The following is a 13,614-nucleotide window of genomic DNA, read 5'->3' as shown; positions in this document are numbered from 1 at the left end:
AAAAAACAGGTGTTTTCCCAGTCAAGACTGCTAAATTACAAAAATCCTCTCAAGTCTACATTTATTTTAGATACTTACATACACATAATATACCAATGAAAATAATGCATACAATCAATTACTAATGCTACAAAAAACTGAGAAAATCATTATTTTCAAACAGTCACAAAAGAATTAATCCTCATATAAGTTATCCTTCAAAGTTATCTGACAATCTAGAATAATTTAATTACAGGTCACAATCCATAAATGGTAGCACTGCTTTTCTAACTCTATATTTGATTCCACTATCTTCATATAAAGTGAAGCTCTTCAAAAGAAAGTACCAACATTCTCCATGTATCTGTGTAGAGTTATTTGTAATATTTCACAAACATTAATTAAACTGGCTCTTCTGTTAGGATTTCCAGTCTCATCATACAAACTGTATCAAATGTATTAAGATAATGAAATACAGAATAAGTGCAATATGCTTAAAGAAAGGAACGGAAGAGGAAAAAAAAATTACAACATTTGGTATTTGTTTGGATAAACTATCTGTGGTTCCATAACAACAAGGATGGGAAACAATCTGAATCTGTAAAGATCAAAACCAAACAGCCAACATAAATTAACTCTTAATATTTTTCATGCTTCATAGCCAGAATCTAATTTCAACAAATATTTCAAAATAATCTCATCACAATATAGCTAATGGACCAGGACACATTTAAATTGATGCATAGAAATAAATGGAAATAGTAAGTCAAATGAAGAGCAGATGGTCACTCTAAACACTTCATTACCCTCCAACCCTTTGATTTCTAATGCAGAAAAAAATAAAAGAACATTTACTATAGCCTACATTGGAAAACAAGTACTAAAAACCCCTTGTTTCTCAAGTACTTAAAATACTAACCCAGAAACACTGTACATACTGTTAGCAGCTGTTGAGTTCATCCTTCTAGCAAAAAAAGGTATTGTTTGTACTTATCCTTCTATTTACTTTGCAAAGAGCCTACAAACTCAATGATGTGTATGTTCTCCCTTCTTCTCTCTACTTCCTGTACAAATCATTTGAGTTTCAGGTCCATTTTGTTGTCCCGTGTGAAACCATACATTTTTAAACTATGAAGGTTTAACCTTTGAATTAATTATTTCACCAATAGCTCCCAGTGTTTCCCTAATGTCAGTTCTACAGATGTTCACAACAAGCTGTCCTCAGCCTGCACCATTTGTGCCCTGGCAGTCAGGGCACTTAGGCGAGTCAAGCTGGCTGAATGAGCTGCCGAGCCAGCCACAGACTCATGGCCACAGCAGGGAAACTGAGGAGCATTTCAACTTTCTAACAGCTGCAGAAAGCCACAGAAATTTTCTAAACTAGTAAGAGGGAATAGGACAGAGAATTATGCTCAAGCCCCAAAACAGAAGGAAGCCGACCTCTAATGCTCTTTAAAATGCCTCCCATGAGAGATTCCTCACAGCTTGCGTAGCTAGCTGCTCCTGGGAGGAAAACAAAACCACTTTTACAGACCGAGAAAACAGAGTAAAGTAAAGAAAAACCCACAAAAATAAAGGAAATCTGCTCTTATTAAAGAGAAAATTCATTAGGTATCATGCTAGTAATACTAGCACAGATGATATCCACACAGAGAAAGTACAGATAATTGCTCAAGGAGGAGACTGCAAATGAAAAGGGATTGTTGAAATGGTTGGGAATTAAACAACAAAAGCCCTGAATTGCAAAATGGACTTATGCTTGAAGAAGGTGAGGCACTAAACAAGGCCAGCCTCTCAGAGAAAGTTACATAAAACAGGTATTTACAGAGGCACTACAAATAGGAGCAGAAGGAAGTTCATGAAGACAAAGCATGTGCAGAGAAGCAGGAGTGGAGATAGCTATCCCATTTCTGTTTCAGAAAAGAAACAGATGAACAATACATCCCTTACTTTATACATAGTTAGACAGTTACATATATAGTCTCTTCAGCTTTTTTCTTCCCATACCATCTTCTGCAATCCAAACAAAACTAGTCCTCTGCTTGCTCTTACACATGTACTGAACTTCCAAAGTCTCTTTGCTCCTATATTTCTTGCCTCACAGGAACTTTTTACATGGCCAGATGATCTTTTTCCTCTTCAGGACTCCTACTATGAGCCTGAAGATACAGGCTCGCCACCGAGCAATATAGGCTAGAACAGAACCACTGGAACAAAACCCCAAAACATATTAGATGTACACTGTTGACAAAAATGTTCCTGTATCATCAAACTGTTCTGTAACTTTCCTTCTTATAGACCCTCTCCCCTCAAATCCATGGTGGATTTCAAAGTTTCTCCAAGGTTTGCTATCGGATAGGTAAGCTCAGTGCAAATACCTGCTATGAAACGCATTTTTGTGCTAATAAACGTGAGCCACAGTGACATTTCACATGGTTACTCTCCTAAGCATAGCTGTCTTCCAGTTGACTGCAAAAAAGGCTTCTGAAAGAATATATACAACAACCTTATCTTCTCCCCATCTCTCCACCAGAAAATTAGTACCAGGTGCTCTTACTTCTGCATTATATTGCTCTCATCACTGGCTTTCTCCCCAACCCTGGTTGTCAACTCTTTGCAGCAGCACTCCTGCCATCCTGTCTATCTGTATTACACTGAAAAATTGTATTGGTTTTCATTAATAACTAATGGAACTCACAAACAGAATTTCTCTTACATATGCCAAAACAAAGCACTACTTTTTGTCTCCTTTTTCTACTATGTATTCCTTTTCCTACTGTGTTTCTTTTACCTGCTGTAGATTTATTGGGGATGTTTGGCAAGCACATCAAGGGCCAAAAATTCCCACTTCCCTCTCAAAAGCCTAACATTATGCATTTCTGAAGCATGGCTGCAGTCACGTATGCACACCCCATCTCATTTCTCTCTCTGGGGCTGTGCATGTTCCTGATTCTGTATGTGATTGTACTATGAATGCCTCTCACACACCTTCAGCACATGCTGCAGCAATGCATCGAGGCATATGGAACAGGGATAACATAATTAAAGGTTATTACCACCAGACAACACATTGAGTTCTAGCTACAGCTGCTTAATCAGAGCTGTAAGGTACTCAAAAGGCATTGCAACGTGAACTGAAGAAGCAAAATTATCCAACCTCTTCTACCAACAGAGCCTGATCAGTTTATGAAGGAATTAACTGGTGCTGGTGCTCGCAGGAGCTCATGAATGCGAGGCCTTTCCCTTTCCAATGTTGCAAACATGCTTTTAACGTTTTCCAGCAAGCACTCTAATTTTATGCTGTTGAAAGGTAATTTCTGCATAAAGACAGCATATTACCAATTTCATAAGTGATAAAAGCTTTAATGACTTTATTGAAAATCCCATCACCCATGTGATGGAACACATCTGTTGGAGCAGTATGTTACTCCTTAGTTAGGAAACTCCAGAGCATGACCTGAATCCAAGTGTCTACATGCATATTAGTGCATTTCTCTAGAGTTAATACTTATGAAACATTGTTTGGAACTCATGTGTGATATAAAAGAAAGAAAAAATGAGTTGGACTTCTTTCCTGAGCTTTTTAACTTTATCAAGTCAAATACACTAATCAGTAAAACTGAGATGACTGCTCAAGAGTTAATTTAACATTTATATTTGATGTAAGCATAGAGGCCAGACAGCAATTTTTGCTATGTTCATGTTACCCCAATAAGAAAAGACTACAATGCATAGCAGATCAGAGATTAGTTGAAGAACATTTACTATTCCCATCCCTATCCTGAAGTGTTTCCATGGCAGCCAAAACAATTATTAAAACAGATACACCAAAAGGAAGGCAAAGAAATAATATAAAAGCCATTCATCTGAAAATAATTTACAGATTTGAAGAGTTATATTTGAGTTGTTGATTAATTTAATCCTTAAACATTGCACACTTTCTAATAGATCACACAAGTCTCTGTAATGGTTGTTCACAGCAGCAGAGGAATTTATCAGAGCAAGAAGATTTTTAGGAAGAAGTATTTATAACAGACAAAATGTTGACTGCTGTGGATTCACATCACAGAAAATGTAAGGTATCTTAGATCTGCTTTGCATGATGAGGATTTTCGTAGTGGAGGGAGCTTACCATTTGCTTCTTTTTTTATCCCACTTAAGACAACAGAAAGCCAAGAACACTCTACAAATGTTCATTTTCCTCCTGCCCTCCCACAATTTATCAGAAAATACCATTTTATACAGCATTAAGCAACATTAATTCCTGCTACTCTGGACAGTCCCACTGAATAGCCATCTTTCATATCTGCCCTTAAAGCTTTTTTAAGATGCACCTAATTAAAAATCAAAGACTAAGTTCTTAGAAATGTCAACCATCATGCCTTAAAGTTAAGAAAAATTTGGCTTTTTGGCTTTATCTGAGAGCCATCTATGCATCAACTAGCAGACATCACTGCAGCCTAAATGTCAATGCTCTCTCCTTGCATTCTTTCTGTAAGAACACAGCATCACCTACAAACAGTTTTTCTTTCATTAAAGTCACGAGTCCTCCAGAAAAACAGAGGCAAGATTGTTTTGGCAACAGTGAGCAAGTGGCCTTCCATCTACCTACAACCAAGTTGCAAACTCTGACCAGCTCATAGCCTCCCGTGTAAGTCAGAGTACAACACAAAAGATACTGAACAGGTTCCCAGTGGTACAAAGAAATACACAGGCAGCTATGTGTGAGGGAGGGGGGATGGCTTCTAATGGAAGTGTTTTTCTCCTTGCGTCAGTTCTCATCACTGGATTTCAGATGTGCAGGCACGTGGTGTCAGGTCAAGAAGAAGTAATGACACCATTTATGTTCCCCTTCCCATGGGAAATAACCCCACAGCAACAGAACTGGTCAACTGCCACTCACTCCTGTATAACAGATCCAACCTTAATAGCATTTCACATTCAATACAGAGCCCTGAGGAGCTTGTGGGTTTAAGAAGCCATCCACTGCATTATTCTGTTTAGAAAGAATACTTTTAAAGTACATGATTCTTGCCTTAAGAGTGAAGAAAAAAGCCAGCATCATTAAGCAATCCTTGAAATTTCATGCAAGAAGCTGAGTATAGAAACCATTATCCAGGGGTATCTGCAGTGCTCAGAATAATCTTATGTTGACATTTGTGTGGGGGCAGCTGGGTACAAAACAAGTTTGTGAAAGCCAGAGAACACCTACAAATGAAAGAGTACACAGCACATAGAAGGGCAGGCTAGCAAATGGGGTAGTCCAAGGGCAAAGCACCTGCAGTAAAAAGAATAAAGTGTAAATGTCCCTGTAGAAAGCGGGTGTGGAAGCACAGATAAAGAAGAGAGATTACTCTAGTTCACTACTGCTGTGCAGCTTACAGAAGAATGAGCTAAGGAAGAACTTGGAGATCAGAGTAGATCTCTGCTTCTGTTACCACCATAAACTGACGAGAGATTACAAGACACGTACTTTCTCATACAGACACTATCACACAAACTACAACATTAACCACAAAGACAGTTATCGATTTACTGATGTAGGATTTCTTTTTCCAACAGCCCCACCTGTAAGAAAACACTGTGGCAGAACTTGGCCAAAAGTTTCAGGGTTTCTTTCAGTTTTATTGGTATATTTAAAAAAAAACACCACAAAATAAACCCTGAACCTTTTTTCTGTGTAGATAGCTAGTTTTCCTCCAGTTATGTCTTTTCTGGCATTCCTCCACACAAACAAATAAACCCCATAGTCTTTGAAATCAAATAAACCTCTCAATTACTTCCAAATGAAGACTCAGAGATAGCCTAAAAAGTTGTAGTTGCAAGAGTATTGTGTTCTAATATCAAGAACCTTTTTCAACTAGAAAGGCAAGAGGGGTAGAATGTCAGCATGAAGAGCACATTTTGTAGATGCCAGTATCTCCTGAAATAAGTGCTTGCAAACACAATCAGCAGCACAGTGAAATCCTCTGCAATCATCTCTGTACTTGACTTCATGAGTAAGCTGCTCATTGGTGATGAAGCCCACACTCCCTCCCTTTAGATAAAATTTGATCTGAAATGAAAGAAAGCACCATACACATTTTTTAAAAGAGATGCTACTCAATTCATTCAACTTAACCGGTCCCATACCTCAGCTTCTGAATATTAAAGCACATTCTGTTTCATGCCCTATTCCCATAAAATCTAGACCTGCAAATCTCAGGGAAACTTTACTGATCAACATCTATAAATGGTGCAATGCCTCTTTCAGTTTTTCTAACTCTCAGTGTGGGTGTTACTTTCTGTGAAAGAAAGGGGAAAAAAAAAACATGAGGAACAGATATGTAATTCAACAGAACAGTTTCTAATCCTCAAAACACTGACAGCTATTAAATGCTCCAAAGTCCTCCATCAGTCTAGGGATTTGCATGAAAAAAAAAAGCCAACTTCTTACTCTGTCTTTGGACAACTGAGCTATAACCACCACATGTGCAGCTCATATTCTGACAGCACTGGCAAGTCTTAGCTTCATTTGGAGGTTAGTTCAAGCAAGAATGCTTCACAGCTTCTTTACTGAGCAACACAGATAGGTCCATGTGTTTTCAGCACTCAAGGACTAAGAGTGTCATTACCTCACTTTCTGATCCTACAAATCCTCAGACTGTCTTAAACGGGCTCTACAGCAAAATCTGACCTTTGATAAATCAGAGTATTACCTTAAACAAAATATTTACTAAGCTTATTGACATAGACCTCTATAAGTAAACCCTTAGCACACTGATAATGATCAAGTCTACTTTATAAAATATATGTGCTGAGATGCTAGGAGGAGTGCAGCAAGTTGTGAAGGAGATGTGAGGAGAGGAAATATATTAGCATTTCAAATATCTGGAAATGTGCGATGTAGTCTGTAGGCAAGGGAGGCCTGATAATGCTGCAGGCAAGTATCTCTAGGTGGCTCCGTTCACATACTTCTCTATTCACTTGTAAGAGTCTTACTCAATCTCCTCTGTTTCTTTTAAGCAGAAACAATAGGGTTGCCAAAATCCATGTTTTCGTGAAATGATGCAAACATATACAGATGACAGCTAATATGAAAGGCACCTAACATGCGTCTTCTAAAGGTACTATGAAAAAAACCTTGCTTTTATACGGCTGGAGAGTAAAGCAGTGCACAATTTGTCAGGTTGTTACATTCACTAAGTTCTCCCACCTGTTTTTGGAGACCAAGCTTAATGGCTGGTCATTATTTGGGTTGAAATGGAAAGAAGACTAAATGTTTTTCAAACATGATAAACTTCCGTACTATTTCATGGGAAACCTGGGTTTCCCTCCCTCAAGAGGGAGGGAAAAGGTCAGCAAAGAAGGATGCGTGGTGAGTATTTAGAAACTGTGAGGAATGAAAAGAACCAAAACTGCAAACTACCAATACACACCGTGCAGCTGCCTTTAGGATTGATAAAATGACACACAATGGGTTTTTGGGGATGCCAAAACACCTACAAACGCGGCCCAACCTCAGCGAGCAGTCACAAACAACACACGCACAGCCCCGCAGGCCAGCACCATCCCTTCCTCATTCCTCCTGCACAGCGGCGGCAGGGCAGAAAGTTCAGTGCCGGCACCGTCCCCGCACCCCCGGAGCCGCTCAGGCTCACCCCTGACCCCGGCCCCGCACCCGGCCGCCACGGGACGGGGACAGCGCCTCGGCCATCCCGGAGGGCCCGTCAGCCCGCCCCGGCAGCGGGGGCGGTGGGCAACAAGAGCTAAGGAGAAGAAGGAGGCGGCGACCCCCCGGAGACCCCGCCACGGCGGGGGCAGCGCGGCCGCGCCTCGCTCTCCCCGCGGCGCCACAGGTGCTGCGAGCCGCAGGGCAGCGAGGCCAAAGGCACCATTCTCTCCCGCCTGACACACCGGGATGCGCCCCATAGCCGGCGGTGCCGTCGGGCGGGCTCAGCGGGCGGCCCCCCCGCAGCAGCCGGGGAAAGGCACAGGTAGCGCCCGCACGGCGGGGACGGCCCCTCCCGGCGAGAGAGGCGCCGCGGATGGCAGCGCTGCGAGGGGCTGTTTTCGGCTGCGCAGGAGGGGAGGACAGCGGGTGTCCCCTCCCCGCTGGCTCCGGGGAGAGGGAAGAAGGGCGCAGACGGCTCCCGCCGGCAGGACGGGGGCGGGCGGCGGTCATGGCGGGGAGGCGCGCCGCGCACCTGGCAGCAGGTGCACGCAGGCGGGGACGGCGGCGAGGGCGCCCGCGGAAGGAAGGACGAAACTAGCGAGGCTTTCCCGGCGAACGGCGCCTGTTGTGGGGCGGGGGGGGGGCACTCGCAGGTGCCTGTCGCCAGGGAGGGGGGGACGATGCGGAGGAGGGGAGAGGGTAGCTGCAGGCGCCGTTTTGCAGGCGGCGGAGGTAAGCGCACGCTACTCACCGGCAGCTCCACGTTGACTTCGGTCCCGTCCAGGAGAAGGACGCGGCACTGCAGCACCGGCTTGCTGCCGCCGGCCGCCGGGATGTGGACGGGCGCTCCGGCGCTGTGCACGACCCCTCCGGGGAGCGGCGAGGAGGGGGAGCCTCCCGCGCCGACGGCGGCGGCGGCCGCTCCCCGCAGCCCCCCGTCCCGCTCGTCCCCCTCGCCGCCGAGCCCACCTCGCCCGGCTCCGCGCCCGGCTCCTCGCCCGTATCGCTGCATCGACCGACGGCCAAAGGTCCTGCGCAGGAACCGCAGCATCCTGGGGGCGCCCTGCCCGGCCGCTCACACCCCCGAGCCCGCAGCTCCGCGCCCGGCCCCGCGGCGCCTCCCAGAGCAACGCAGCAGCGCCGCCCGCCGGGAGCCTGCCCGCGCCGGGCGCCGCCCGCCCCGCCCCGCCGCCCGCTCCGCCCTCTGCAGCGCCGCCCGGCAGCGGCACGGCGGGGCGGGGCGGGACGCGGCTCCTCCCGCCGCCCCGCACCGGGGTGTGCGACCGGCGCGGCGGGCAGGGGGAGCTGCTGAGGCGGGCGGGCGGGCGGGCGGGCGCCCGCGGGGGAGGCCCCGCAGCGCAGCGCAGCCGGGGAAGAGCCGAGCCCAGCCGAGCCGCTCCGCTCCTACAGAAACTGCCCCGGCTCCGCGGCCGCTGGGGCGGTGTGTGCGCCACGGCAGCCCTTCGCCACCGCAGCCCTTCGCCACCGCCTCCGTGCCGGGAAGGGGAGAGAAGCGGCGGGGGCGTGGAGCCTCTTTCCCGGCTGGGTTTGCCGGGCGGCCCCTGCTTCGCGCCGAGCTCTCCGCGCTGCCCCCGCCCCGCGTCCCCCCCGCGCCCGTCTGCCGCTTCCGCCCCTTCGGACGGGCGGGAGAGGGGACGGGAGAAGTTATTTGGAAATGAAAAAAGACAAGGGGGGATGGAGAGCTGGGCGCAAGCAGAAGGACGGGTCTCGCCTGTGGTGGAGGTGGCCGAAGCGGCGGGTCCCGCCGGGAGGAGGAGGAGGAGGAGGAGGGCACCGAACCGCCTCTCCCACCGCCGCCTTCATCCCCTGTGCACAGACACGTCTGCCCGGTGCGTGGGAATGCCCCCGCACTTGCCTTTGCGATCAGCGCGGTCTGGTGGTTTAAGGAAACCGCTGTGAGAATTTGGCCCCGTGGAAAAACCAGACCCTCCCGACCGTCCCGGGGTTTTACTCCCTTTCGCTTCCGTAGCTGTGAGGAAGGAGTACGGGTTTGTTTATCTGTCACAGCAAATCCATAGGTACAAATACTCTGACGGTCGCTCTGCCAAAAAGTTAAATATTTGTGTATTCTGGCTCGGGTGGGAGCGATTTTGCTGAATTGCTATGTGTAAAATCCTGGACGTGAATCATATCTTGCAGAAACAATCAGTGAGGCTAATTCTGTCACCCTATGGTCAGATGTGATCTGAAGAGCTTTGAACTGAAATAATTTGCTGCTTCTAAAGTGTGGGCTTAGGGGTTTTTTTTCTACTGTGAATTTATTTCTCTTAACCGCACTTCCAGGCCCGTTTACACAAGCATTGTCCTATTAGGTATTCAGAAAGCCTGCCAAAATGTCTCAGCTTGTCTTTTTTTTATTGAGACTTGATAGTATTAGGTAACTGCCTGCTGCTTCTGCATCCTTTTCCATGTTCCTTCAGTGCCCTGGATCAGGTCTTGAAGAGTCTCATCAGCCAAGACCGTCACTAAACTGCATGATCTCTGGCAGAGATCTACCCGCAGCCCTTCTGCACTTTATGACTGCTTAAAAGAGCTTTCATAGAAGCAGAGTGGAAAGGTGCTAATCTCTGCCTGCTAATGTTCACAATCAAAAGCAGACACTCATTACAAATTATGGGGTTTTTTTTCCTTTTTTTTCCCCCCTTGAATTAGGAACAGAATTTAAATTTTCTTTCAGATACCAAATGGTGCAGCATACCTTGGGGTTCTTGCGCTGCTTTGAACGCTGTGAAGATATCCCAGTCCCATAAAGCTCGTTTGCATACCACAAGCAGCACAAATTATCTTAAGAGTTAGAAATTCAGCAGAAATACTCTTGTCTCTTGAGGGAGCTACAGCAATTCTGGTGCAAAGGAGAGTGGGGTGGAAAAGAGGTCTTGCATCACTTGGGACTGGACTGGCAGAAAACTGAGCAAATCTTTTGCCATGCTAAAAATCTTTTTTACTCTGAAGCTGTGAGACTTCAGCCCTTTGTCTCTCAACTTCTGTCATGGAAACAGAAGCTTGGTATTTTAAAATGCATAAACGTAGGCTTGCTTGACTTACATTAGCAGCACACCTGATACAGGCCAATGGCCATACTGCAGAGGCAGTCCTGCATTTACAGAACTGCCATAGAGGTACTGAGGTCCCACTAAGGCTCATGTTAAGAAATACAAGGTAATGCTCACAGTAAAGGATCTTTTAGAAGGAGCTGGTGGTGGGAGGAAATAAAGCTGGTTCCTTAGTACCCAGCCTCTGTTGAAGTAAAACAATTCCACCGTTATTTTGTCTCATGTTACCAGCAGAGCTATCTTTAGCCATGAAACAAAAACCTTGAGCAACAGTGGTACTGAGGATGCCTTGAGAACTATTTAAACTAGCATTTATATTCAGATTTGCACATATATCTTTCACCCATCTGCATCCTCTCTCCATTTTCAGATGGACAGGCCCTGAAGGGGCTTGGTTTGATGGCACCTGTCCTGCAGTCCCTCTTCAGAGTGCCTGCTACTTGCTTGCTTTCCAATGAGAGACACAAGTCAAAGCTGCAATGGTCCTCATCTGTACTGTAGTTAAGGGCATTTCCTTTAAATCTTTGTCAAAATAGCCTCCCACTGCAACATCGACCTCCCATGGAGTACTCCAGTCTCCGCTGGAAGCCATGATTTGGTTACTGTCACAGGAAAGGTGGAGGCCTAGGCAAGCCATTTCTCCTAACCCATATTGAAGTTCTGGTAGCAATACCTGCAAGTAACCTGCAAGTCTTACCCACAGCTTTGCCATGGCACTGAGCAGTGTGTAAATGGGAGAGCATTTACCAAAATCCTCCCTGACACTGGTGTAGCAGCAGCAAGATGGGGAATCTCTAACCACTGGAGCCCCTGTTGCTGCTTGTAGCTAAATAACTGCACAAAAGTTGGATAAGCAATTTATGCTTGCTTTTTAATCAGTGTTTTGGTTTTGTTCAAATCTTGTCTGGAAGCTTTTGGAAAACTTGGAAATGGAGGCAGCCATGTCATGGGCATGGGGGAGCAAAGCCATCGACAAATCTGTGAAGAGACTTTTCCTGCACAGGGCATGCATGTGCTGCCTGGACATCAGAGACCTCTTTCTTGTTTTACTTTCTGTCACTGCAATGACATTTATGGATTTCTCCTGGCCTGCCAGACTTTCACTCTATGCAAAGGAGTGTTCTAAATTTAATTTACATGCAGTTAGAGTTTCTTTTTCTGCATTTTTGAAGAAATGTTATCTTTACTGATTAACTTGAACAGGCTTATATTTTGCAAGGTTCTGCCAGGGTATGTTTTGTTACAGTCATTACTTGGAGGAAACTTACATAAACAGATTCAGAGAGCAAGTATTGGTGCAAACCCAAATGTCTATGTTAATAAAACTGGGGGGGGAAGGGGAAGAAATGTAAGGAATTATGACATAAATTTATTCAAGCTCTTGGATATTAATTTTCTGTGGCTTTTTTTTCTAAACACATAAATGAAATTACATTTTTGTATTAAAAATTTCATTAAAGGAGATATTTTCAGCATTAGCACTCATTCTATTACAACACTCATGCAGAAGCTTGCTGCTGGCAGTTCTCTCTGTTTATTTTCCCCAAAAGCATGTCAGTTATATGAGAGGCGCTAATGTCACCGGTTTTCAGGATTTTTGTATATCCAGATACAAATTTAGAATAAAATACAAAGGTAATTCTGAGTTATATGGCTAAGGATAATTTGCATTTCTAGTCCATCTTTCAGACAAAGAGATCCCAAAGTACTTTCATTTGCAAAAAAGGAAAATTATATGTAGAACTATTTTGCCAACACTGAAAGGCAGCAGCTGTTTAACAGCAGGAAAAATACTAAGAATCTCTCTCCTACAATTGTAATGGAAATATGCTACTGAATAGGCAGAAAGTTACGCAAATCATAGGGCCATGATGCTGGAGCTGGTGGATGAATTCCTGCAAAAGGTACCACGTGATCATAGGTAGTCAGGACTTTCCTTTATCATGTGCTACTCCAAGCATTTCAAAAGTCCTTAATTAAGAAAACAAATTAATGCTTCTTCATTTAGACTATCAGTGTTTCAGTAGGCAGCTATTGCTGTTCATGTTAATCCATACATATAGAAAAAAAACTCCTTTTTTTTCCAGAATAAATAAAATAGTACCTCACTGAAGAATAAATGTGTCCAGTCAAAGAGCTGTTCTTGTATATTCAGAGAGATTTGTTCATAAATATGTAAGAACAAAAACCTTTCCTTTGGAAAATCTACAAAAAGAAAATGTTTTTTGATGAGTGAAGACTTTACAATGCCTCCTGTCCATCTAATAAGCAGGTTCACTATGACTTAATCATATGTTCTTTCCTTTAGTGAGAATTTTATCAGGTTTTTACTGACTTCAGTGAATAGAAATAATATTGCTAATATTATTTATATTCAAACTTATGATTAAGTTTAAAGCATTAATGAAAAAAGTGTTCAATGCTTTGTTAAATTGCAAAGATAACAGATGCTCAGCTGAGGCATCTTTCCACTGGTGAACTGTTTTGATATTAATCTTTGGTGAGCCTAGAACACTGTTCAGAATATTACTTATAACCAAACACCACATGCCAAAAGAGTAAAGTTTTCCAGGAATATTTTCTAACCGTAATAATGCATCTTTTAATTATATCTCCACTGAAGATAGATATCCATGGCTTCTTGTGCTGTGCATGAATTAATAAAGTCTCAAATTTGCAACAAAAATACCTTTGACTGACACTGCAATGCTGGATGGTACCTTGTATAGGTCTGATGGGCATTGAACCACTTATGACAACTGCTGGAAACCTTCAATATGTATTCAAAATGAACTGAGCAATAAATCAAAGGCGGAGGTTATAATGAACAAGCATCACAATAGATTTGGTTAAGTAAAAGAAGTGTAAGTCAGATACTCTGGGTGCTCCACTGCCTGGATGTTACGC

At 44.4% G+C, this 13,614-nt stretch overlaps 1 protein-coding gene across 4 annotated transcripts in view; it reads right to left on the bottom strand.

Moving 5' to 3' along the window:
* EPB41L4B (erythrocyte membrane protein band 4.1 like 4B) overlaps positions 1-8,744 on the bottom strand; it is a 168,589-nt gene extending 159,845 nt beyond the window's left edge. For all 4 annotated transcript variants that reach the window (XM_088059788.1, XM_088059776.1, XM_088059781.1 and 1 more), the window contains exon 1: positions 8,385-8,744. In XM_088059788.1, the coding sequence (XP_087915914.1) occupies positions 8,385-8,684 (300 nt within the window). In that variant the 5' untranslated portion in view covers positions 8,685-8,744. The remainder of the gene's footprint in view (positions 1-8,384) is intronic.
* Between the last annotated feature and the right edge of the window lie 4,870 nt (positions 8,745-13,614).

The sequence above is a fragment of the Pseudopodoces humilis genome, chromosome 1 (genome assembly GCF_049639895.1).
Source record: "Pseudopodoces humilis isolate 2021_Gansu_Grassland_sample_001 chromosome 1, ASM4963989v1, whole genome shotgun sequence".
NCBI lineage: Eukaryota > Metazoa > Chordata > Aves > Passeriformes > Paridae > Pseudopodoces > Pseudopodoces humilis.
Note: the sequence above shows the minus strand (reverse complement) of the source record. Positions and strands in the feature narration are given on the sequence as shown.